The sequence below is a fragment of the Mesoplodon densirostris genome, chromosome 3, assembly GCF_025265405.1.
Source record: "Mesoplodon densirostris isolate mMesDen1 chromosome 3, mMesDen1 primary haplotype, whole genome shotgun sequence".
NCBI lineage: Eukaryota > Metazoa > Chordata > Mammalia > Artiodactyla > Ziphiidae > Mesoplodon > Mesoplodon densirostris.
Window position 1 is genome coordinate 103813949 of NC_082663.1, and position 24209 is coordinate 103838157.

A 24209-nucleotide genomic window follows, 5' to 3' on the forward strand; every position below is an offset into this window, starting at 1 on the left:
TTGATCTATTTTATTTTTATATTTTATTTTATTTAGCTTTATTGAGGTATAATTGACATAATGATTTTTTATACCCATTTATATTTCTTTATCAGGCATGAAATTTTTAAAAACACGAATTAAAAAAAATCCTCCAAACAGCTCCCAGTGTCTGCACTGCATGGAAGCAGACTAGGTGCAACACTGATTGACCAGGAGAAGGAAACTAAGCTAGATTTTTCTCATTGTGGTGATAGGTTTATGCTGCTGAACTATTTCTAACTTCGTGCCTTGCTCACAAGGGTCCAGAATTTGCTCCGTAGCCAGGAACAAAGCCAAGCACAGAGAGCAAACCTATGACTTTGACCACAAAGGGCATCATGTTATTACCTAACTGGGTTTATACGTGGTGGAGCCATGTGACTGTGCAGTTTTCTCACTGAACCACATAAATCGCCCAACAAATGAGGATTCAAGTGTAAAGGTTTCCTAAGTGGATACCATGCCTTCCGCAGTACTTACGACTCGAGAGAGAGTGGTTTCTCATCACTTCTCGGGTCAAATCCACACTGCTCAGCTCAGGGCTGGGCCTCACCAACTGCCAGCAGCTTGGCACGCTCGTGACCAAGGTGTGTCCCCAAGCCAGCTGCCACTCACCACGGACACTGCCACTGAAGGCTCACCACCAGTTGGGGCTTTTCTTTTACTGTTTGACACCCACATCATTTTTGCCAGTCTACTTCTATCACGCCCTTCTAACCTCAACTCAGAAAATAAAGAGGAAAAGTTTATTTTTTTTGAAAAAGGTAACAGTCTTTGAAAAAGAGTAGAAACAGTCAAAAGACAAATGCCAATGTTTAACAATATTTCTAGTCCTGAGAGAGTTTAAATACCTCATAGTATAATTGTAGGTGGGTTATTTTTGTTTACCGATTCTGAACATACTTATTGAGCATCAGTTATGCGTGAAACACTGTCTGGGGGGAGGTGAGGAGTATGATCTAATCCTTGGCCGAGAGCAACTTCCAGTCCAAGGAGGAGACGGGAGACACCCAGGAAGTAAGCAGTTAGAACACGGTGTGAGGAAGTTTCCAGTGAAGGCTCGTTGAGGGAGGGATCCCAGGTACTGAGTCCTGAAGAATGGCAGGGAGCAGATAGGGTGGCGGGGGCTCAGTAGGCAGAGAGAGCAGCTTGTACAGGCTTGGAGGCAATTCAAAAGTCCTTAGGGGACTTCCTTGGTGGCGCAGTGGTTGAGGGTCCGCCTGCCGATGCAGGGGACGCGGGTTCGTGCCCCGGTCCGGGAGGATCCCACGTGCCGCGGAGCGGCTGGGCCCGTGAGCCATGGCCACTGAGCCTGCACGTCCGGAGCCTGTGCTCTGCAGCGGGAGAGGCCCGCGTACCGCAAAAAAAAAAAAAAAAAAAAAAAAAAAAAAGTCCTTAGGTCTTTATAAGAGAGGTGTACTTCCAGGACAGCAGGGATAAATCAAGTCTTGACTTTCTCTGCTCCAGGCTGACCAGTTCTTACTCCTCTCCTCAAGACATTCTGTCCCAGTGCAGGTCTTGGTGTCCAGAAGAGGCACAGGAAGGAGACCTGTGTTTTGTGTCCAGGTTGGAAGAAAAAGGTTTAGGTTTTCAAATTGAGATATCTATCCAAATGACAGGACATAATATTTACCACCTAGGACAGATGGTGACCATAGTTTTAATAGCACTTTAAAGGCCCAGTGTGCTTCAGGAAGAAAGTCCTTCACACCCTCTGAAAAAGTAATGGATGTAGAAACTTACATGACTCCTAATAAAACTTTAGAAGTAGGCAATAGAAGGGATATTGGCATATTGAGTCCCTTCCAAATCCTCCAAATTTGTGACTCCCGAGCATTCTGATGAAACTAGTGATGGGCTTACAATTCCATTTATGGATTTTGTAATGCATTTTCTTTTGACTCTTACTATGTGTCAGATGGACTTTTTTTCCCCCCAGATGGGACTTCTGTGACTAGTCACTCTAATTCTGCCTCAGTGCCAGTTGTTTTTCCATCACTCTAGAATATCAGTAACACTAGCAAATCTGCAAGCAGGTGATGTTGTATCACACCTAACACTTAGACTTGGCCAAAATCAAGTCCATGAGATGAACTGCAGACAAGTAAAAGCCGTTATGTACTTAACAGCACCAAAATTTTCCATTACAAATACTGTTTTTACTTTTTCTTACTTAAAATAAGTGCCTTGAGGGGCTTTGAGTTTCTAAGCCTTCAAGATCAAAGATTTCTTCAGCTGCCTGAATTATAGGAATTTTGAAAAACAAAAACAAATCCTTTTCCTGCTATAAAATCCTTGCCATATTTTTGTCTTTATGTAATTCAAAACAGCTGAACTAAAAAATGAGGTTAATGAGTTCTAAAAACTCATCAGAAATGGAGTAGTCAATAATTTTGCAAGTGTCATTCTAATTAATCTGACCCAAGAATAAATTTTACTAAATTCTTATCTGATATTCCAGAAAATTGCTAAATAGCACTTAGAATTAAACAACTTGTGGCTAAGGATACCAAAATGTTTAAATTGTTTATTAAAGTGATTCAAGACTGAATTATAATAATGTGGGCATGGCGGTCATAGCAGCCAGTGTAATTTTCCTGTGATTCCACACACACCCTTGGCTACTATGTGTCCTTTTAGCAGCATGATTGGCTAAATAGTGAGCTGTTTATTTCAAAAGCCTTTGCAGAAAACATAGACCTTTTAATAAAGCAATAGTTTATATGTAGTTATCAGTTTGCTGATGTTTTAGTATACAGCCTGACCCCCAGGATAAACTGCTTTTAGCAGGGGGGTGACATTAGCTTATTGATCATCTGGGATAACAGACACCCTGACAGTTTGCTACCTGTGCACTAGTGGTCTCAGAATTTCAGCACTTCCAAAATGAACCAATTTTTGCTTTATCACAAGAGAGATCTCATTATGTTCATACTAATGAAAAAGCTAGATGGCAAATATGGTAAAAAGTACATGTCCTTATGCATGGGGGCGTAGCAGTGGCTTATGTGCTTTCTGACATTTGAGACTTAAGGAACTTTATATGTATGAGGACATTTGTTTCCAATTTCCTCCCGTGTTACCTTTAAAAAAATTTGAATACGTTTTTTCCTAAGTATTATAAAGAAATACACTCTAGAGAAAAATTAGAAGACAAAAAAGTAAAGAAAATATAAACATGAGTTTTAAAAATCCCACCATTTGCATTTGTTTTTATGTCAATCTACATTTTGTTGATTTTGCTTTTTGAGAATGTATTTACATAATTGAGATCGTGCTGCATACAGAATTTCTACTTTTTTCTTAAAAACACATTACTCTAAGTTTTGTAGCATCAGTCTTAATGAATGCATACTACTCCTTTATAACCATTTTGGGACATTCAAGTTGCTTCCAGTATTTTGCAATCATAAACAATTCTGCAGTTCACATCTTTATACATAAAACTTTTCCAATATTGCTGTATTAGACAAAGACTTTAGGTTGTAAGTCACAAGAAATCAATTCACCCTGGCTTAAGCAAAAGAGGAACTGTATTAGCTTGCGTGATTAAAAAGCTAGGGGTAGAGATTGGCTTCAGGCATGGCTAGACTTAGGGGCTCAGCAGTGTCTTCAGGAATCCATCTTCCATCTCCTGGACCAGCTTCCCTTTGTGCTGATTTCATTCTCACGCCTGCTCCTTTACCTCTTCCCATAAGAAACAGCAGCTCTGTCCTAGCATTTCCAGCAGAACTCCCACAGTTGAAGCTAATATGACTGGGGTCAAACATGTAACTCTGAGCCTGTCACTGGGGCCAGGACAAGGGAATGTTCCCACTGGCCTATAGGACCCCCTGCTCCCTTTCCCACCTCTCCCATCTGACTCCTCCACTGCCCTCACTCTGCACACCTGGACCCTTTGCTGTTTCTTTTTTTTTTCTTTTCTTTTTTTTTTTTTTTTGCGGTACGCGGGCCTCTCACTGTTGTGGCCTCTCCCGTTGCGGAGCACAGGCTCCGGACATGCATACTCAGTGGCCACGGCTCACCAGCCCAGCCGCTCCACGTCATGTGGGATCCTCCCGGACCGGGGCATGAACCCGTGTCCCCTGCATCGGCAGGCGGACTCTCAACCACTGCGCCACCAGGGAAGCCCCCTTTGCTGTTTCTTGAACCCACCAGTCTGCTCTTCATCCAGGGCCACTACTCTTGTCCCCTCTGCCTTGCTCACTCTTCCCCCCAATGTCCCCATGGCTTGCTGCCCCCTTACTTCCTTCAGGGACTGCCCTGATCACCTCTTCACTCTCTAGTCTCTCTCCCTGTTTCTCTTTGTGGACTTATGACTACCTGATGTTCTGTTATATATTCATGTGTTATATGTGTGAATTATTTGTCTCCTTCCATGGGAACCACGAGGGCTGGCAGTTCCATTTGCAGCTCTCTCCAGCATCTAATATTTATCAAGTGAGTTAATAAATGAGTTTGCCAGGCCAGGTATGTACCCATCTGTAGGGTCAGCCCACCCTAAGGATAAGAGATGTCTGAAAGGATGGTGTGATTCCTCAAAGAAAACAGGTGGCCATCTCCGGACCAAGGGGGACTGGTTGCCAGACTATCCAAAACATTGTCACGCTTTCAAGTTCAGATCACTGTCTACAGCAAAGTCCCAGGAGTGGGATTCCAAAGGATACGAATGTTTTGAGTTTCCTGGTATGTACTTCAACCCCCTATAAAAATCCTCCTCATAGTAGACAAAATAGTCTTAAATGCAGATCATATCATGCCCCCCCAACTTAAACCCGATAGCTCCCCACTGTACTGGGAATAAAAGAAGAGCTCTGCCCTGGCACCCCAGGCCCCAAATGCTCCATTATCAGCCTTATTCTCTGACCTCTCAGGCTGCAGCACACTGGCTTTCTCTTCTGTCCTGGAATCCACACATTCCACCTCAGGACCCTCGTGTTATCTCTCCCCTCTCTGCCTGGAAGGCCTGGATCATAGATCTGGCCTGACAGCCGCCTCTTCTCTCTCCTCAGAGCTCAGCTCAAATGTCCCCCCATGAGACCACCCAAACAGCGCCCCTCTCCCTCACCCACACCTGAGCCTTTCCAGCAAACCTGGTGTGTTTTCTTTACAGTGTCAACACCCTTTTATTTGTTACCTCATTTATTCTGTCTTCATCACTAGAATGTAAGTTCCATGATGCCTTTTTCTCACTGTCCACTGCTGTATTCCCCAAACTCAAAACTGGTACGTGGCATGTCAAAGGCCTTTAATAAAGTTTTTTGGAAGAAAATAACAAAATGCTCTTCAGGAGGATTGTAGCAATTAACACCCCTATCAGCAGTAAGAATGCTCGTTTCATCTTATCTCTCATTGAAGTGGTTTTCTTAGAATACAGCTCAAGAGATGTAATTTTGGGGAGACGCAATGGGGCCGTTTAACAACTACCACTCCCATCTGAACAGAGATCAGGCACATTCTGGTACAGCCAGGTATGTTACAACAAGGCCCCACCAATAAGACTGTACTTTCCCATCTAGTTTAAGTACAGCCCGAATCTTCATCCCCACTATGTAAGTGAAGAAAGACTCCTTTTTGTTGCAACTGGACTCAAGGGAACTTTCTAAACATGTTACACCGAGTAAAAATTAGTGAATAATCAGCTCAAGTATTTGGGATATGGATGGGCATCATTTCTGTGCATACCCATCCCAAATTATCCAGTTGTGCTAATATTTTGACTTACAGAACCCTCACTAATCTCTCATTATTAACATTAAAATGCATATATTTTGTACATTACTTTCTGTTTTAAAGCACTTCAGGTTAAAAGAAAGTCTTCCCAAAATAATTGATCTACATAAAAAGTATTTAATATAGAGAATACCAAAGCACCTTTCATCAGGTAAAAGTCCCCGTGACATATATCAGATAATACTAATCAAATCTCCCTCTACCTGAAAAGAATTTCTGTTTGAATACAAAGTAATAAACTTCTTGTTCCCATCTTTTTTCAGACAAATCTTCAGCATCACTCAATTTGGGGGTCACAATTAATTCAGCAAAGAAATGATTGTGTTCTTCAAAAGAAAATAGCCAATACAAAGTGTTCTAGTTTAAAAACAGCACCATTGGAGGAAAGGGATATGTCTTTTAAGTGCAAAGTCCCTAAACAAGTGATTTACCAAAATTCATGCTAACTAAACTTTGAGTGGTTGCTTTCTATAACCTTCATGTGATCCGGGGTAGAAAACAGAATAAAGTTAAAAAACAAAGTAAAACAGTAACTTTTAAGAATCAACACACACACACACACACACACACACACACACACACACACACACACACACACACACACACACACACACACACACACACACACACACACACACACACACACACACACACACACACACACACACACACACACACACACACACACACACACACACACCCCTGGCAGGGTGTGTTCTTCTCTGTTTTCTGCCAATTGTATCACCAGTCAGCGACCTCTACCACAAAGGGTGTTTTCACATCTATCTTGCCACTGTTGATGATGGAGCAGTCAGTGAGTGGACGGTCACGCCCATCAGTTGCCTGAAGTTCTATGGAGTGGACCACTGTCTGGTGAGAGAAAAGTAGACCCATGGATCACTTCTGACCAGGAACTGTGGTGATCAAGAGGTAAAATCAATGTGAAGTCTGAAAGCCCTAGTGGGAAATAAGTTGTTTTTGCTTTTTCTATAATTACAAAAACCACGCAAGATAACTATGGAAAATTTAGTCAAGAAATTTATATATAACAGAATAAAATTTACCCACTAGCTTGCTAATCAGAGAGCATATTTGTGTATTTCCTCTCTTCTTTTTATTAGCATTTTATATTCTAAAAAATTAGATATTTTTGCAAACATCTAGCGCTAATAAAAAGTATTTCTATTCACTTGTTACAACCCAACTTAAGAGTTAACATGAAGTTTGAGACAATTTCAGCTCCACTCTATAAGAGGTCTAGGCATAAGAAAATGAGCCAGAATGCAGATTTAGTAGTGGAGCTAGTTCTGGGTTTGCCCATTTTAAAGCTGACCCCAGCCAGTAAACTACAGGTTGAGTCTGATACTAATGTAACCCCAACCCCACAGTCGTGTAAAAGGCCCCTTTCTCTACTCCAGAAGGCTTCACAAGCTCATGGACTAATTTATGTCACATACTGGGCAAGGACTAGGCAAGTGGACTTCTGATGAGTTTCCCAAACAGCGCTGAGACAAAAATAGCAACAAAGTCTGAGCGCTTTGGACATGGTGTCAGCTAATCCAGTCTCTGGCTGACTTAGGTTAAGATAAAAGACCAGCATTCTTCTAATAATATCAATAATATATATTTCAAATAGATTGTGTGTGGGGGTTCATATGTGCACATGTGTACCTAAAGCAGCAGCTACACATCTGAATTACCTGTGGCACTTTAAAAACTGCTTAATGGTTAAAATGGAAATTTCTATGTTGTGTATATTTTACCACAATTTTTTAACACACTTATTCGCGGGCCCACCTCTGGAGGTTCTGGTTCTGTAAGTCTGGGGTGAGGTCCAGTGTTAATAAGGCTACCCAGACAATCTCTGGAGGGTCAGGGGATGGAAGTCAGGAGATTCTGAAAATTCCTTGAAACTATATGAAACACCCACACTTTTTTTTTTCTTATGGAGAGAAAGTTTATAGTTTTCCCTAGTTTCTCAAAGTAGTTTATGACTCATAAAATGTTAAGGACTGTTTGTCTAAGACCAGGCAGCAGATCTCCCAGGATGCATACCAGTGGTGGAAGGAGGTTGCTACACCAGGGCACCAAGACATAAGATCCAGAAGACTAGAAGAGAAACCATGACCAGAGGAAGAAAGCCCCAAATGCATACTCTTCATTTTTCTTACAGCCTAGCATTATGTTGTATTCAAAAATACTCATTGAACGAATGTTTGAATCAGTTTACATTTAAACTACTTAGAAACTGGTTAGACCCAGTGGTCAAAGCTCCAAACTGGTTTAACACATGCACGTCTATGTTTAGCGCATTTAAAAAGCAAAGTTCAATAAGAGACTTGAGGAGTGCTAGGATTCGTTACTATTTAAGAATAGATTCTTTTGAGGACATTGCGGCTTATGAAAATATAGGCACGTCCTTCACTGTGATGGGACCTAAAGTGATATATTAAGTGATAGGTATCTACCCCGTTTGCCTTTCATCCTGCTTGCTAATGAGAATTATTTGACAGCTCTGGTTGAACACCTCCTTGCCTTGTAACGGAGGTTCTGAGTCAGCCAGCTCAGTTCCTGGCCTTTTGTCAAGTAGAATCAGAATAACAGAAGTTGTGGAAGAACTGCAATGAGCATGATTGGTTTGTTTACATCTGGATGAGTTCACATGAAAACAAACAATGAAATGTGGAAGAGGGAAGGGAACCAAGGATTGTCCAGGGTTGTGTCGGGCAGACCTTATAGTTGCCAGTTGAAGAGCTGGAAGAGCATCTTCGGGCAGTTGCTAAGGAGGAGAAATGCTGGGAGTGGAAAAGAATGAGGATTTTTAAAAGTTTTTCTATGGATTATGAATTGGACCCCTTTGATATTCTTTAAGACACAGCAGCATAAACTTGAACTCTCTTTAGGAATTTTGGTTGTTATACCGTGTGTCATTGAAGGTGACTGTGTCTCTACTAAACCACATGGGGCTCAGGGGTTTTAAAAATATTTTATTTTGAATTGCGGTAAGAAACACAGAACATAAAATTTGCCATCTTATCCATTTCTAAGTGTACAGTTCATTAGTTTAAGCATATTCGCACTATTGTGCAACTAAACTCCAGAACTTTTTCATCTTATAAAACTGAAGATCTATAGAGATACCCACTGAAACTAGCTCCCCATTTCCTCCTCCCCCCAGCCCCTGGCAACCACCATTCTGCTTTATGTTCCCATGTATCTGACTACTTTAGATACCTCATTTGAATGGAATCATACAGCCTTTTTGTGACTGGCTTATTTTCTTTAACATTCCAAAGGTTTATTCATGTTGTAGCATGTGACAGGATCTCCTTCCTTTTTAAGGCTGAATACTATTTCATTGTATGTACATATGGGATTTTATTTGGTTACTTTAAAAAGAGTTTCCACTTATTTCAAGTGTTAGATGAATTAAGTACTCAACTTCTCCCTGTCAAGTCCCCAGCTTCTACCCCAATGCTCCTAACAATTAAACATACCACACCATATATAATTTATTCACCTTTGAAGAGGCCAGTCAGCATATAATTATGGCTCTCTAACAAGCACATTTGGAGATTAAATCACTAAGAGTACTCTCATTATAAATCTTTGAGTGAGAAGAAATAATACATCAAGTTACCATTCCATCAATGACTTTTCCAAATACCACATGTTTGCCGTCCAACCAGGTGGGCTTGGTCAAGGTGATAAAGAACTGAGAGCCGTTGGTGTCAGGCCCAGCATTGGCCATGCTGACCCACCCAATGCCATAATGCTTCAGTTTGAAGTTCTCATCTGGAAATGTCTCACCATAAATGCTTATACCTGAGTGAGACAAAACAAAAAGGGGAGAGACAACAGATGTTCTATGAAAGTAAATTCTTCCAAGGGGAATATAAGCTTTGAGTAGATTGGTTAATAGAACCCTGTAGGAGGTGGGGATGGGGAAAAGATGGTCAAATATAAGGAGAAATAAAGCAGAGGATAAAATTAACTCCTTAACGGGGACTTTCCTGGAGGTCCAGTAGTTAAGATCCCATGCTTCCACTGCAGGGGGCATGGGTTAGATCCCTGGCTGGGGAACTAGGATGCTGCATGCCATGCAGTGCGGCCAAAAAAATTAAAAAAAAAAAAAAAAAAAGAACTCCTTAAGGGAACAGGGCATCAGGGACCAAAACAAATAAACAAAAGCCTTAAGTATGACACAAGATGGGAGGATGCCCTCTGGCCTCAAACCAAGACCCAAACCCTGAACAAGCAAGTCAGTGATTTCACTCTGAAACGAGAAGGAACTGAAGGGCAGGATGACATTGTGAAGCCCGATGGAAAGGTGGATAAGCCAACCTAGTGGCTCCACCTCTGTCCTGAGGTTCAGGTCACTTGCCCTGGATCACTCCTACCTCTGCAGCCAACCAGAGTACAATACGCACTTAATATACACCCTTAGTTAATTCTCACAACAATCCTATAGAATAGGTTTTCTCATTCCCATTTTGAATGGGAAACAGAGGTTATCAAACTTGAAAACGGCAGAGTAGAACTTGAACTTCTGGCTCTAACTCTGGTTCTCTAAGCACGAAGAGCCTCAGCACTGAGAACAGCAGCGCCAGCCTGGAAGTCATTAGGCTTGATGACTTCAGGGCTCATCAGGATACAGAGGGTCACAGCAACTGGCAGCACCCAGGGAGCCAACCTTGAACGGAAGAACCAAAGGCAGGCATGGGGGCTGGAGATCAAGCACAGCAGCAGGGAGAGCAGAACACATTTTTCCTATAAAACAACAGTACAGACCATGAAAAGCATCTGCTCCGTCCTCTGACACCCTGAGTGACTGTCACCCCCACCTCCTCCACTGCAGGGTTCCTTATCCATTGGTGGCCAACCTTAAAGTTCTGGCTCAGTTAGCTCTTGTGTTATCTCCTTCTCACTATGCAGTACTTGTGAAGGACCAGGCAAAAATTCTACTTCCTTAAGACTTGGGTCTCACATAGGCGTTTTTCTTCATTTATATACAACCAAAACTTCTTCATAGCTAATGTAGTTAACTTTTAAAACACAATATCTAGAAAGTGTTGCAGTAGAGGAATTAGTAAGGACATTTTGTGAATCCTAATTATTTCCTTCTTAAGGTTTACATCTTGCAATATATGGCTTTTGAATGAATAACTAGATATTTTAACAACTTCACTCCTTTGTAATTGTCTTATTTTATACTTATCTGAGTAATTAATACAATATTTAATAATTTAAGGAAACCTGACTGTTTTTTTTGTTTTTGTTTTTGTAGACTAGATCAAATATAATTCATCTTACCAAGAAAAAAAAAAATCCTGGCTCAGTTAGAAGGACCAGAAGTGGATACCAAAGGCAAGCCATTTATAGCTGGTTGGTAAGTGACATATGAGGTGGCCTGGCAGGAAAGTTTTGCCTACAGAGAGGTCTAGGCTAAATTTAAATGATCCAAAAGGTCCTATCTACAAAACTCATGTGAGCCCATACACACACACAGAGCAGGGAAAGCAGAAAGAGAGGGGGGCCCAGAAAAGAGGACACAGTAGAGCTCCATCACCATTCTTGCTGGGCCCCAGGCAGGGCGGTGGGGTGCCGGTCCTGAGGGGACCCATACTGGAGCTGCAGGCTTTTCCACTGAGACCCAGCTCTGCAGCAGCTGGGGTTGCTACCCTGAGCATCCTCACCAACCCCATGAAACCAAGTAACCTGAACATGTTCCTGTGCTCCATTCTACATTCCCATACCCAGCAGCATTTCTGCAGGGACTAAAAGTAATCCTCCTGAAGTGTCTGGCAAATCCAAACATTTAATGGCAGCCATTTTGTTATTTAAAAAATTGCAATAAACATAAAATTAACAACAGTGCTTGAAAATGGCTTGTTTCTTTAAAAAGTTAGCAATTTAATATCCACCAAAACCAGTATTTGCTGAATTAAAAATCTTAAACCGGAAGTAAATTTAAATTCTGTGTGGTTATATACTGTGTGTGTGTTCAGGAACTCACTACATTTCTGAGGAAAAATAGTCCAGGGAGCTGGGTAGCTGGAATCCTCAATGAGAAACAATAAGCTCAGAGATACTTAAACTCTATAAACTGAATTATTTGTACTTTATAGAATTCTAACTTTGTTGATAAAAATTAATGTATACTGTAATTTTGACAAGTTGTCTATTAACTTTTTTGTTATTGAAAAAGCTGACAATAAACATGAAAGAATTTTGAAGGAAGGAGGTAAATTCACCTATAATCCTGCCACCTAAATACCAGCCTCGTAATTCTGGCATGATGTCCCCAGACCCCCTCCACCAATGTGCACATCTGCAGCTGGCTGCCACCCCAGGGTACACAGTTTTTCAGTCTACCTTTCCTTGCTATGACAGACATCTTTCTGTATTGCTACATACCAGAAGTCTAGGATTTTAAGCACTGCAAAACGGCCTACTAAATGAATATATCTCCACCACAGAAAGATAAGGAACACCAAAGCAATACTGTTAAAAATTAGGAGGCCTCACTCATTCACACCTACCAAGATTTTGTTAGATAAGGCCCCCCACCCCAACTCAATCCTTCTTGAAAAATTAGTCTGGCTGTCTTTATGACTTTGTTCCTTAAATCTGGGAGTTCAATGTGCTGGGTAAATACATCATCTTAATCTTAGGTTTCACCTGGGTGAGCAGGAAAGGAAAGATGTTAGAGAAAACGTTACCGCCAGGGCCGTCTCCACTGGTGAAGTCTCCTCCTTGAATCATGAAATCTTTGATGACGCGATGAAATTTGCTTCCTCTATATCCATATCCTTTCTAAAGAGAGTATGTCAATTGAATACACAAGTAGATAGAACCCATACTGTAAGATAAACCCCAGTGTTTATCTGGAAATGACAAAATGGGAAAATTACACAAAATATCTACAGAACTAGATTAGGTGCCTGCAATAATTTACTGATAGAAATTTATCATTAGCTGACTGAAAAGTAAATACATAAACTATAGAGGTAAAGTATTAACCTGCACAAGTAAAAAGAGAGAAGTCTGCATTTTCACTTGATGACTGTTTCCTGTCAGTTTCTAGAACCCTGAGGAAACCGAAGGCTTGAAGAATAGCGATTTTCTAGGAAAATAAAGTATCGTTAGATGTCTCAGGTTCATCTCATCTACTAATTTAATACTTATTTTCCCAGAATACATCTTTACATTTGGCTTAAAAGAAGGAAGATCTACTTCTGCGCAGTTAAAGGGAATAAAACTGAGACATACCTCTCCTGTTGCCAGAGCGACAAAATTTTCCACAGTCTTGGGCACAACTTTTCCAAAGAGGCCAATCACAATTCTGCCAACATCTTTATCTCCAATCCTCACATCAAAGAAGACCTGCGTGTGGTTGAAAGGCAGAGCAGAAGGTTATAATGTGAAAAAGCCACAATACAAGGTAAGGGAACATGATCATCTGAGAACTGATCCACATGCAAGGGCCCTGCCCACCAGTATTTTATAAAGGAGCACAAGGGAGCTATTTTATGAAGGAGCATGATATAAATTAAAGGAGCTCTGAAACCATCTTGTGGGTGCATTTCACTCACAAATATTCATTCACCAAACAGTTACGGAGCACCACCTCTAGGCCAGGCACTGTACTAGGAACTGGGTTTAAAGTTGGACTCAATATTGTCAGAGTCAGCCAGTAATGTCTTCAAGAATTCCTCTCCCCTCCACAACCCAGACCAGCACTGCTCTGGCCTCCTGTTTCCTAGCTCTGCGGACACGGGTTAGAGTGGAGACTGTTGGTCTTCTGAGGGGTAATACTCTCCAGTCTTGGCAGGAGGGAAAAAAATGGTGAGGAGAGAAACAGTCTAACCATCCAGATTTATTTTTTTGTAACTTTGAGCAGTGCTAAATGAGTTCTCAGTAGACATCTGCTGTCAAGGGGACAGTGAAAGATGATCACAACACACAACACTCCTCCGGAAGGCCTGCCACTCACGTCCAGACACACTAAGGCACCAGGGCCACAGCTGCACCCAAAGTACAACAAACATTACACTCAGGTCCTGACAGAACCATTTACCCTGTAAACTCTGACACCAAATTCAGTCATCATGTCCCCAAAGTTGCACATGTACAATGTGTCCTTACTCTGTCACAACAGTTTAGAACAGAAAAGAGCAAGCACACGTCCAGAAGTGAGTCACTATTTTTTTGCAGATAAACTTTAAAAGCTCTCTTGGACTTTTTAAAAACTGTTTCATCTGAAATGAAATTACATATGTCTTGCTTCACAAATCACTGTGTTGAGATGATTTTGAGATAGAATGCTTGAAAAGGCCATGGAGTCAAAGGGCATTCTATTAGCGAGTTTAGATTATATGAACCGATTTACTGTTTGAATGGGTAAAAAAGACATTCAGGAGATGGCTTTAAAAAATATAAGAAGGGTTGTCAAAGAGAAAAGATGTCGTATAGTTTAGAAAAATCACAAAGTAAAGACTGTCAAGCTTTAGTTCAAGACAAGAGCTTCTGTCAATACATCAGGACGTCTGTCACAGGATGATGTGGTATTTTGCAATTTTACATGGCCAAAGCAGCAAAGACTGTATTATTATTTATATGGTAAAACTTCACAGAATGCACAGAAGACGGTGCCCTTGAGATTGGGCAGTGCAGTGGAGTAGGACAATTCAGGAAGCTGCATTAACACCCACAGGAGCCCAGAATGCAGAGCTGGGGTCAAAGAGAAGCAGCTTCTCCAAAGGGATTTCTGAACCAAGGAGTCAATTCAATAACAGGCAATAATGAAGCAGCACCGGCACAAGAATTGGGTGTGTAATCGTAAAGAAGCGCCGTGTGGGACACTAGAAAGGCCTATCGGACTTTTAAAATAAAGACGAGGAAATAAAGCCTGTGAACACTTCAACAGCAAAGAGAATCAAATGTGGGAGGGCAGCATAAGAAGATGAAGAGAAAGTGTCACCCAGCGTAACTCTTCAGTAAAAATCTTATTTTCTTACACGCAGCCTAGCACACATATTAATATGATTTTTTTCCCAAACCACAGCATCCTTCAACTTCATGCATGATGGCAAGAAAATATAGCAGAGTTTTCCTGACTCTAATGGAAATGATGAAATCAAATCTTATTGTCAACAAGTACTTGTCAAAGATCCATGCAGAAGGCAGCGTGAGGGTACAAGCTACTGGAGGGAGTCCCTGTCCTAAGGGAGCTTATGTAAACAGGCCAAGTAAACGAACAACCACAGCACAAGGCCCCAGGTTACACATGCCCCAAGAACACCGTACACCCCCTGTTCTGGAGGAATGTTAAGGCTGAAGGAAGGCATCCTGGCGAAGGTGTGATGGGAGGCAGGCCTGGAAGGAGGGGAGCAGCCTCCAGGGACAAGGATGGGCAGTTCTTTCTGGGACCAAAGCACTGAGGCAGGAAAAGTGATCCATGTGCAGAGAAGCAACACAGCCCTTCTGACCGCAACCGGCTGGGAAGGGAGACTCACCAGTTCCAGAGTCAAAGGAAGGATGCCAGCTAAGAGATCCAGCTTTTGTTAGGCAACACTAGGAGCATGAAAGACAAAATTTCAGTTTGAGGCTGCGTTCCCTTGGACTGCGATTTATGATGACTACGGCTCTGTCTAGGCAGGGACCCCTTAAGGGGTAGAAACGGTGTTTTCAGATTCCCAGTGCTCTGCACAGTGTCAGCTCACGCAGGTACTCACAAAATCCTAAATAGTTCAATGCCAGTTGATACTAAATGAGGACCAGGGCGCACACACACCTAGACAGAGGGTGAAGGTGGGCCCAGGGTGGCTGCCAGGCAAACCCTCTCACCCTGAGATCGTCTGTGACTTTGCTGCGTGTCCTTGGGAACAGGCCCCGTGCTAGACAAGGGGTGGGGCTGCAAAGTCCCTAACCTCCTGGAGCTTACCGTCCCACAGAAGAGAAAGCACATAGATACTCGCTATAATATAATGGGAAGTCAGGTTTCATGAGAAGATATGTACAGGTAAAATGTCACGGTTAGAGGTGATGATTATCTGGAGATCAGGGCAGGCTTCCTGGAAAAGGTGGCACTTGAATTCCATGTTGCACTTCAGGAGCTGGCCCCTCAGTCACTCCTTTTTTCCCTTGAGGCTGCCCTTGAAAGTCATCTGAAAATTACGGGGGGACTTCCCTGGTGGTGCAGTGGTTAAGAATCCGCCTGCCAATACAGGGGACACGGGTTCGAGCCCTGGTCCGGGAAGATCCCACATGCCGTGGAGCAACTAAGTCCGTGTGCCACTGAGCCTGTGCTCTAGAGCCCGTGAGCCACAACTACTGAGCCCATGTGCCACAACTACGGGAGCCCACATGCCTAGAGTCTGTGCTCCACAACAAGAGAAGCCACTGCAATGAGAAGCCCGCACACTGTAACGAAGAGTAGCCCCTGCTCGCTGCAACTAGAGAAAGCCCACGCGCAGCAACGAAGACCCAATGCAGCCAAAAATAAGTAAGTAAATAAATTTATTTTTTTTTAATTACAGGGCACTGGAGGTGGGGAAAGACAGGGGAAGAGGCAAGAGGCATTCACATAGCCTGCCCCAAACCCTTGTAGAGTTAATCCTGCTTCCATTTCCAAAGTAACTGGGGAAGACACCAAGTACACGAGCTGTGAGGTCCAGGAAACTGTTCTCAAACCAGCTCCACCACTAACTGGCCATGGGACCTTGGGCAGCTCTGAGCTCCTGTTCCTCATCTGTACCCAGATGATGATTCCTCTCAGGGCTGCACTGCCACAGGAGGATTAAGAAGATAACACAAATAACACTAGCAATTGACCTCTTTAATCAGGGCTAAGCATTTTACATGCTTTATCACATCTAATATGCAAAACCCTGCAGGTAGGTATTATTTCTCTTTCCACTTACAGAGGAAATAGAAATGGAATAGAGGAGGAGCCTCAGACGTTAGGTAACTTGCTATCACCCCAGCTGAAGCCTCTTGGCCACTCCAAGAGCTGCAGAAAGTGCCAGCAAACTGTGACACGAGTGCAACTGGAAAGATGGCAGCAGTATTTTCTACAGTCTCGGTGCCTGAGCCGGCACAGAGCCCATGGCATCTGCTGGAAAGGGCAGGGCTGCAAACACTAATTCGGTGGATTTTGAGACCAGTGAGCTGGAGCCCCAACCTGAGGCTCCATGGCTGGGCAGGAGGCTGAGGTGTCGGGCTGGCAGCAGGATTCATGGACAAGGTGAGTGTCATTAAAGGGCCCTGGGAGGGAATAGCACTTCACACCTCTCATTTACAGATTCCTGTTTTTAAACAAAATCAGAGGAAAAGGTAAATACTGCTGGGGAAAACAATACACTAGAGTGATGGCCAACTAATCTACTTTTCCACACTCAGAGAAATCATTTTTTAATGTTTCCACTTTCCAATAGATTAGTTGTTTTAAAATGTCCACTGAAAAAGTAATTCAACAGAGTTGAAACTGTGGAAGAACATGCCTACACAGTTTTTAGAATGTAATGACAAATGGGGTGGGAAAAAAGGAGGTACATTGAGTGACTATTCCAAAAGCAGAGTCCTGAAAACTCCCTCAGTGACAGCACCCTGGACTTGGGGTTAAGATGCCCCAACTCTTCCCCTCTTGCAGCCACCAGCTTCCTCCCCTCTCCTCGAGGTTCCCAACTGCAGCTCCACACTCCCAGAGACTGTGATTACTGATGACTTGCTCTGGGGTGGTCTCTGCACTGGTAGGTCTAAAAGCTTCCCAGGTAAGCCTGTTCCCAAATACTATAGGTGACGTTCTCACAGTAACAAATTATTTGTTGCATATCTGAAATTCACATCTCACTGGGCATCCTGTATTTCATCTGACAGTCCTACTCCCTTTCTCCCACCCTTATCTAAACAAGTCAGCAAGTCCTGTTAGTTACACTTCAAAAGTCGATTTCTAGTCCCTCCCTGGCTCCCCATTTCCACCATTACCCTCCCTAATCCAAGCCACCACCATCCAGATTCTGACCTGGAGCCCTGAAGACCTCCCAGTTCACTCTCCACTGAACAACCACAGTAATTGTTTAAAAGTATATATGAGATCTTGTCAATCCCATGCTTAAAACCATTCAGCAGCTATAACTGCACTTAGAATAAGACCTCAAATTATAAGAATAATTGCCTTAAAACCTATACTCCAAACTGTGGCCCGGAAGGCACTACCTGATCTTGCTACGGCTCACCCCCTAACCTCATCTCAAGCCACTCCCCCTCTCATCCCTGGGCTGAAGCCACACCATCCTTTCTCCATCCTCTGAACATACGATGGCTTTTCTGTCTGGAGGCCTTGCATATGCAGTTCCCTTTGCCTTCTAAGTCTTTGCCAGGCTTTTTTTTTTTTTTTTTTTCTTACCCTTCAGGTATTTTAAAATGTCACCCAATCTATTTCCGGGTTTATTTCCTTCATCATTTCATCCCTTTATGAATTTTATGTTTAAGGCTTATCCCATGAGACCCAAATAGTATCTGAAGATTGGAAGAACCCCCCCCACTTCCCTCCCTTCAGCTATGTGGCCTTGTATAAGCCGTTTCCCAAAGCTAGATAAGCCCCAAAGATCAAGGGGCTGGGAAGAGAATCAGTGCTCAAAGCCAGCAAGCTCAGTTTATCACCACACATACCCCGCAGCACGGCCTTTCTGTTCACTCTTAGGCTACATCAGATGTTGGGCTGAACCTCCCCCGCCCCTTGTCCTCCCCCACTCCTCGGGTGGGGTGTGTGGTAGAGGATTTAAGCATCCAACAGTATCATTTCTACTGGCAGACACCGGACCGATTGCTAAGACCACCTGCAGCTGCCCCTCCTTCCAGATTCCAAGACACCCCTGCCACTGGGTTTTCTAGAAGTGGTCATCAAGGGCCCCAAATCATCCCCTCCCTCCCTCCCTCTATCTCTCCCTGCACCCTCCCATTATCCTCTAACCTTGGCTAGATATGGTGGGAAAAGACCTGAAGCTGTAAAGACCCAGTCTATGGCAGATGTCCCCCCACCGCACCCCCAAGTCGTGATCAAAAGGCTGGCCTCAGTTATACAGGAGCCGCCTGTGCCGTGCTAGCACCTTCCCCAAGCCCTGGGGTCCACCCACCAGCCGCAATTGTCTGAAAAGCGCACCTCTCCCTCCCCGGGGAGGACGGTCGTTCCTAAATACAGGAAAAGGAGGATAGCCCTTGGTTTCAGCAAGGCCACGTAACGCCTGCCCCGACCCCACCGCGACAGGGGCTGGACCTGGGATCTGCCAGGTCAGGTGACACCCGCGGCGGGCGGCCCAGCTGCAACCCCTCCGCTCGCAACGCGTCTCCTCCGCCCGTCCCCGTCCCTCCCGCATTCTTCCTGCTTCTATTCCCTAGTCCCCGCCGAGGCGAAGGAAGTACTCGGCGGTCTCCTTCCTGAAGAAAGGGCCCGCCGGTTCCGGAAGCTTCTCCCAACTCCCAGGCAAAGTTCAGACAGCCGGCGGCGGGGGCGGCGGACTCGGCCCAGCGCCCCCAAGGTCTCCCGGGAGAGCGCGGCCCCCCGCGCGCGGGCAGCCTCCTGCCACCTAGCCCCCCGGCCGCCTCCCGTCCTCTGCGCCCGGGAAGCCCCCTCCTCGCCGCCCCTGACCCTGAGGTTCCAGTCCCCAAAGCTCTCCCATCCCCTCGGCCAGCACGAGGGGAAACTGCTGCCCGCCGCCCGGTCACCTTGGCCGTCACCGAAGGGCCTCGCTTGCGGACGCCTGACGCTCCCGCAGAAGGTCCGAGAACGCTGAGCCCCACGCAAAGCACGAGAGGTAGCAGCAGCCGGGGACCCGGGCCCATCGTGAGCGGTGGCAGCGGGGGCAGAGCCTCGGGCGCAACCTCAGGCTCCGGGACCGCTGGTGGGACTCTCGGCCGGCTGCGCCTGCGCGCTCCCGGTTCGGGGCGGGGGGGATGGGGATGGGGCAGTCTGGGCAGGCCCGGAACCGAGGGCGCCTCCTCCCAAGTTCAGCCCAGCGACCCGAGCTAGGGACTCGGAGAGGCGCGCCACGGAGGACGCAGCCAAATCCAACCACCCAGAGGCTGCTCTGGGCGCCGGGATCCGGAGCAAGCCAGCGCTGCTCGGGTGCTGCGGGCTCGGCCCGGACCCGGGAGCTGAGGGGTGCGCGCTGGGGTATCGCCAGAAACTTACAGGGTAGACGCGTATTAAACCTGATGGAAAGTCGAGGACTCTCCGGGCTCCGGGTCCTCCTGGCAACTTGTGCGCCGCAGGGCAGGGGACTATGCGGACGGGTCCCGGTCTGTGACCGCAGCTGCCCTTGGAGCAGCCTCCGCCGCGCCTGCCAGGTTCCAATGTTCCATCAGAGGCTTTAGCTAAGTTTTGGACGCCTCTCAGAACTCTGGGACCCCGGATGTTTCGACTCGATTACACATGATGAATGACCTCTCATTGAGATGATTCAAGTTGGGGATATAATTTTTACAAATTTAAGAATTATGTTTAGGAAAGTTATTTAATGACATCGGGAAATGCTCATATTTTTCAATGGAAAACTCAGTTTGCAAAATCACATAGAAATTCGGATGTCAACTGTGAAAATAAATGTATAAAGGCATTTTAAAGATGGAGAGAAATGTACCAAAACACTTACAGTAGCTATGGTGATAGAATAGATAGGTTTTTGTTTTCTTTGTAATTTTCTGATTTCCCAGATGTTCTCCATTGAGCATGTAAGTATTTTATAATCAGGACAGTGTTTTTTTTTTTGCATTAGAACTTCAAAGAACTTTTTTATTTTAGTGTAATAGCTCCAAAATTAACTTCAAATTAATAATAGTATTCTCTTGATTTTCTTAGGGGCTAGTGCCATGACTTTCGAGACAAGATTTTACTCGGGTAAGCAGATAGGATTCCTATGTATAACTAAGTGTAGATCTCAAATTACCCTGGAACCTTCCAGTGTACACAAAGAGTAACCACCACTTTTCAGGGTTGGGCAGAACATTTCTGAACTATTTTGATGTTTCAGCCCAGTGAAGGATCTAATGGCTTTCCTTATCACCTTCACCCCGCATAAAGAGGGAGTCCCCCTTTCGTAGCAAGCTAAGGGTATCACAGGGCTTATGCCTGTATTTATTCCTTTTGATTCAGATCTAGTACAATGTCTGGTGTATCGTGATTTCTCAATAAATATTTGTTCAGTGAGTGACTGTGTCTACTTTTTAAAAATTTTATTGGGAAGATTAATACAAATAAAGAAAAGTGCACAAAATGTAAATACAAATCAACGAATTATCACAAAGCAAATGCAGCTAGAACCCCACCCATCTAAAGAAATGAAATATTCACCAGCTCTCTAGAAACTCCTCTTGTACCCACTCCCAACTACTAACACCTTCTTCTCCCTAAATTAACCACAATTCTGACTTCTTCCAATATGGTTTAGTTTTGTTTTAACTTTGTGTGAATGGAATCTTATGTATTCTTTTGCTCAAATTTGTTTGTGAAATTCATCCACGTTTTTGGGTGTAGCTATTTTGGTTCATAACACAAGCTAGGGGTCGAATTTTTTTTTCCATATGAATTCCACTTGTCTCAGCATAATTTATTGAAAAGTGTCTTCTTTACTTACTGCTCTGTAGTGCTACTTCTGTCATGGAACAAGTGTCCCTACATTCATGGGTCTGTTTGTGGGCCCTCTTTTCTGTCCCACTGGCATATTTGTCTATCTTTGTGCCAATACCACATTGTCTTAATGAAAATAGCCTTATAGTAAGTCTTCATTTTTAGTAGTATAAGTCTCAGCACTTTGTACAATAGATTTTTGGCTATTCTTGACCCTTTCTGTGTTCATATAAACTTGAGTTCATTTCAGCTTGTCAGTTCCCATAAACTGGGATTTTGATTGAAATTGCATTGCATGTATACATCATTTTGGAAAGACCTGGCATATTTGTAATATTCAGTCTTCCAGTTCGTGAATGTGTCATATTCCTCCATTTATTTAGATCTTCTTTAATTTCTCTCAGTAAGATTTCATAAGGTCTTACACATGTTAGATTGATTTCAAGGTGTTTGGTTTTTGTTTTGTTTTTTGCTATTATAAATTATATCTTTTTAAACACTTATTTTCCTGTTTTTTGGTATTACATCATAGTAAAATAAATTTTGTTTATTAATCTTGAATAGACCAGTTTGTTAAACTTATTAATTCTAATATTTTATCTGTGAATTATTTAAGATTTTTTACAGAGACAACTATATGATTCATGAATAATGATAGTTTTACTTCTTCCTTTCTAATCTTTATACCTTTTATTTCTTTTTCTTGCCTTATTGCACGGCCAGGACCTTCAGTACAAAACGAAGTGACAATAGGGTGAGTCCTTGTTTTTTGGATTAAATTTTGCCCCCAAAAGGGTATGTTGAAGTCCTAAACCCCAGTATCTGTGAATGTGACCCTATTTCCAAATAGGGTTTTTTGCAGATGTAATCAAGTTAAGATGAGATCATACTGGAGTAGGTTGGCCCTACTGCAATATGACTGGTGTCCTTGTAAAAAGAGGAGTGACAAAGACACACACAGAGAAAGACACCATGTGAAGACCCTAGGAAACTAATAATAAACATGTCCATCCTAATGCCAGAAGGAAAGCTTTCAATATTTTATCATTAAGTCTGGTATTTGCTGAATGTTCTTTTGGGTGGGGATATTCTTTTTTGACTTAAGAAAATGCCGTTTTTAGTCCTAGTTAAGAGGTTTTATCATGAATTTAATCAACATCATGTATTGAAATCAACCAAAATAATCAGATGATATTCCCTTAATCTGTTAATGTGGTAAATTGCATTGATTTTTAAATCTTAACCTATCCTTGCTTTCTGGAATACGCCCAACACGTATTGACCTTTTTTGCTATTGCTGCATATATATATAAAACAAACTTAACAAGAACTGAGAAAAGGCATTACTTCTGAAATGAAGTTCAGGAAAACAAAAACAGTAAATAAACTGATCCTGGCTTTCCAGTTCAGACCAAGCAAATCACCAACATTCCATTTTTATGTTAATGGGTAAGTTTGTTATTCTTAAATTCAGGATATTTGCATCTATATTCACAAATCAGACCAGCTTAAAATTTTCTTTTTTGGAATTTCCTGTCAGTACTTTTTTTTTTTAATCAGGGTTATTCTAGCACCTTAACATGAATTGGCAAATGGTAGGTATTTTTCCTGTGCTCTGAAAAGACTTGTGAAAGATCGCTGTTATTTCTTCCTTGAATGTTTCTTACAACCCATCTGTGCCCAGAGTTTTCTTTATTGTAAAGTTTTAAATTACAGGTTTAATTTTTTAAATGGTTGAAGGATTATTTAAATTTTCTATTCTTCTATTTTTTTTCTATTCTTCAGTTTTTACATGTATATTTTGAGGAATTTGCTTCATTTATATTTTAAAATTTACTTACATAAAGTTATTTAATATATCTTTTTATAATTTTGTAGGTCTGCAGGACTTATAGTCAGGTCTTCTTTTTTCATTCCTGACATTGGCTATTTATTTTTCTTTTTTCTTCAACAGCTCCATCAATGGAGCTGATGATTATAATATGTTTGGTTTGATTTTATTTCATTAGTTTATGTTCTTAACTTTATTTCCTTCCTTCTCTTTCTTTGAGTTTAATTTCCTATTATTTTCTATGTCCTTGAAGTAGACTCTTTTTTTTTGCACTTAGAAGTATGCATTTATATTTCCTCCATGTCATTTAATAGCTTAATAACTCATTTGTTTTTATTGCTGAATAACACTCCATGGTATGGTGTACCACTGTTTACCCAAACACCTACTGCTTCTAAGTTATGGAATTATGAAGTTGATTGCTTCCAAGTTATGGAATTATGAATAAAGATGCTATTAACTCTGTGTACAGGTTTTTATGTAGGTATAAGTTTTCAACTCCTTTGGGTAAATACCTCTTAGAGTGATACCTGGATCATATGGTAAGAGTATGTTTCATTTTGTAAGAAACTGCCAAACTGTCTTCCATAGTGGCTGTACCATTATGCATTTCCACCAGCAATAAGTGAGTGTTCCTGTTCTTCCACATCCTTGTCAGCAGTTGGTGTTGTCAGTGTTTTGGATTTTAGCCATTCTAATAGGTGTGTGTGTCGGGGGCGAGTATTTTAGCTCTCAGTGTTGTGTAAGCCAAATTCTCCTTTTTATTAATCCATGAATAACAACATTCCTGAGAAGAAAGTATCCTGAAAACTAAGACACAAAGAATTTAGGTTATTTTTTTCAATTTATTTAAACTAAAAACAAAACCAAAAAAATAGATACCCATTTCCCCCATCCCTAACTGCCACCTCTGGCAGTCACCATCTGTTCTCTGTATGAGCTTAGTTGGTTTTTTTTGTTTGTTTGCTTGCTTTTTTAAAGATACCACCTATAAGA

At 42.6% G+C, this 24209-nt stretch overlaps 1 protein-coding gene across 1 annotated transcript; it reads right to left on the reverse strand.

Annotated features, from left to right (window-relative positions):
* Positions 1–5851: 5851 nt before the first annotated feature.
* PPIC (peptidylprolyl isomerase C) lies at positions 5852–19687 on the reverse strand. Its single transcript, XM_060093285.1, has 5 exons — positions 19483–19687; positions 13027–13140; positions 12477–12570; positions 9395–9579; positions 5852–6624 (listed from the first exon to the last, which is right to left on the reverse strand). Exons 1-5 carry the CDS (start codon positions 19597–19599, stop codon positions 6496–6498), a joined length of 639 nt encoding a protein of 212 aa, XP_059949268.1. The 5' UTR covers positions 19600–19687; the 3' UTR covers positions 5852–6495.
* Between the last annotated feature and the right edge of the window lie 4522 nt (positions 19688–24209).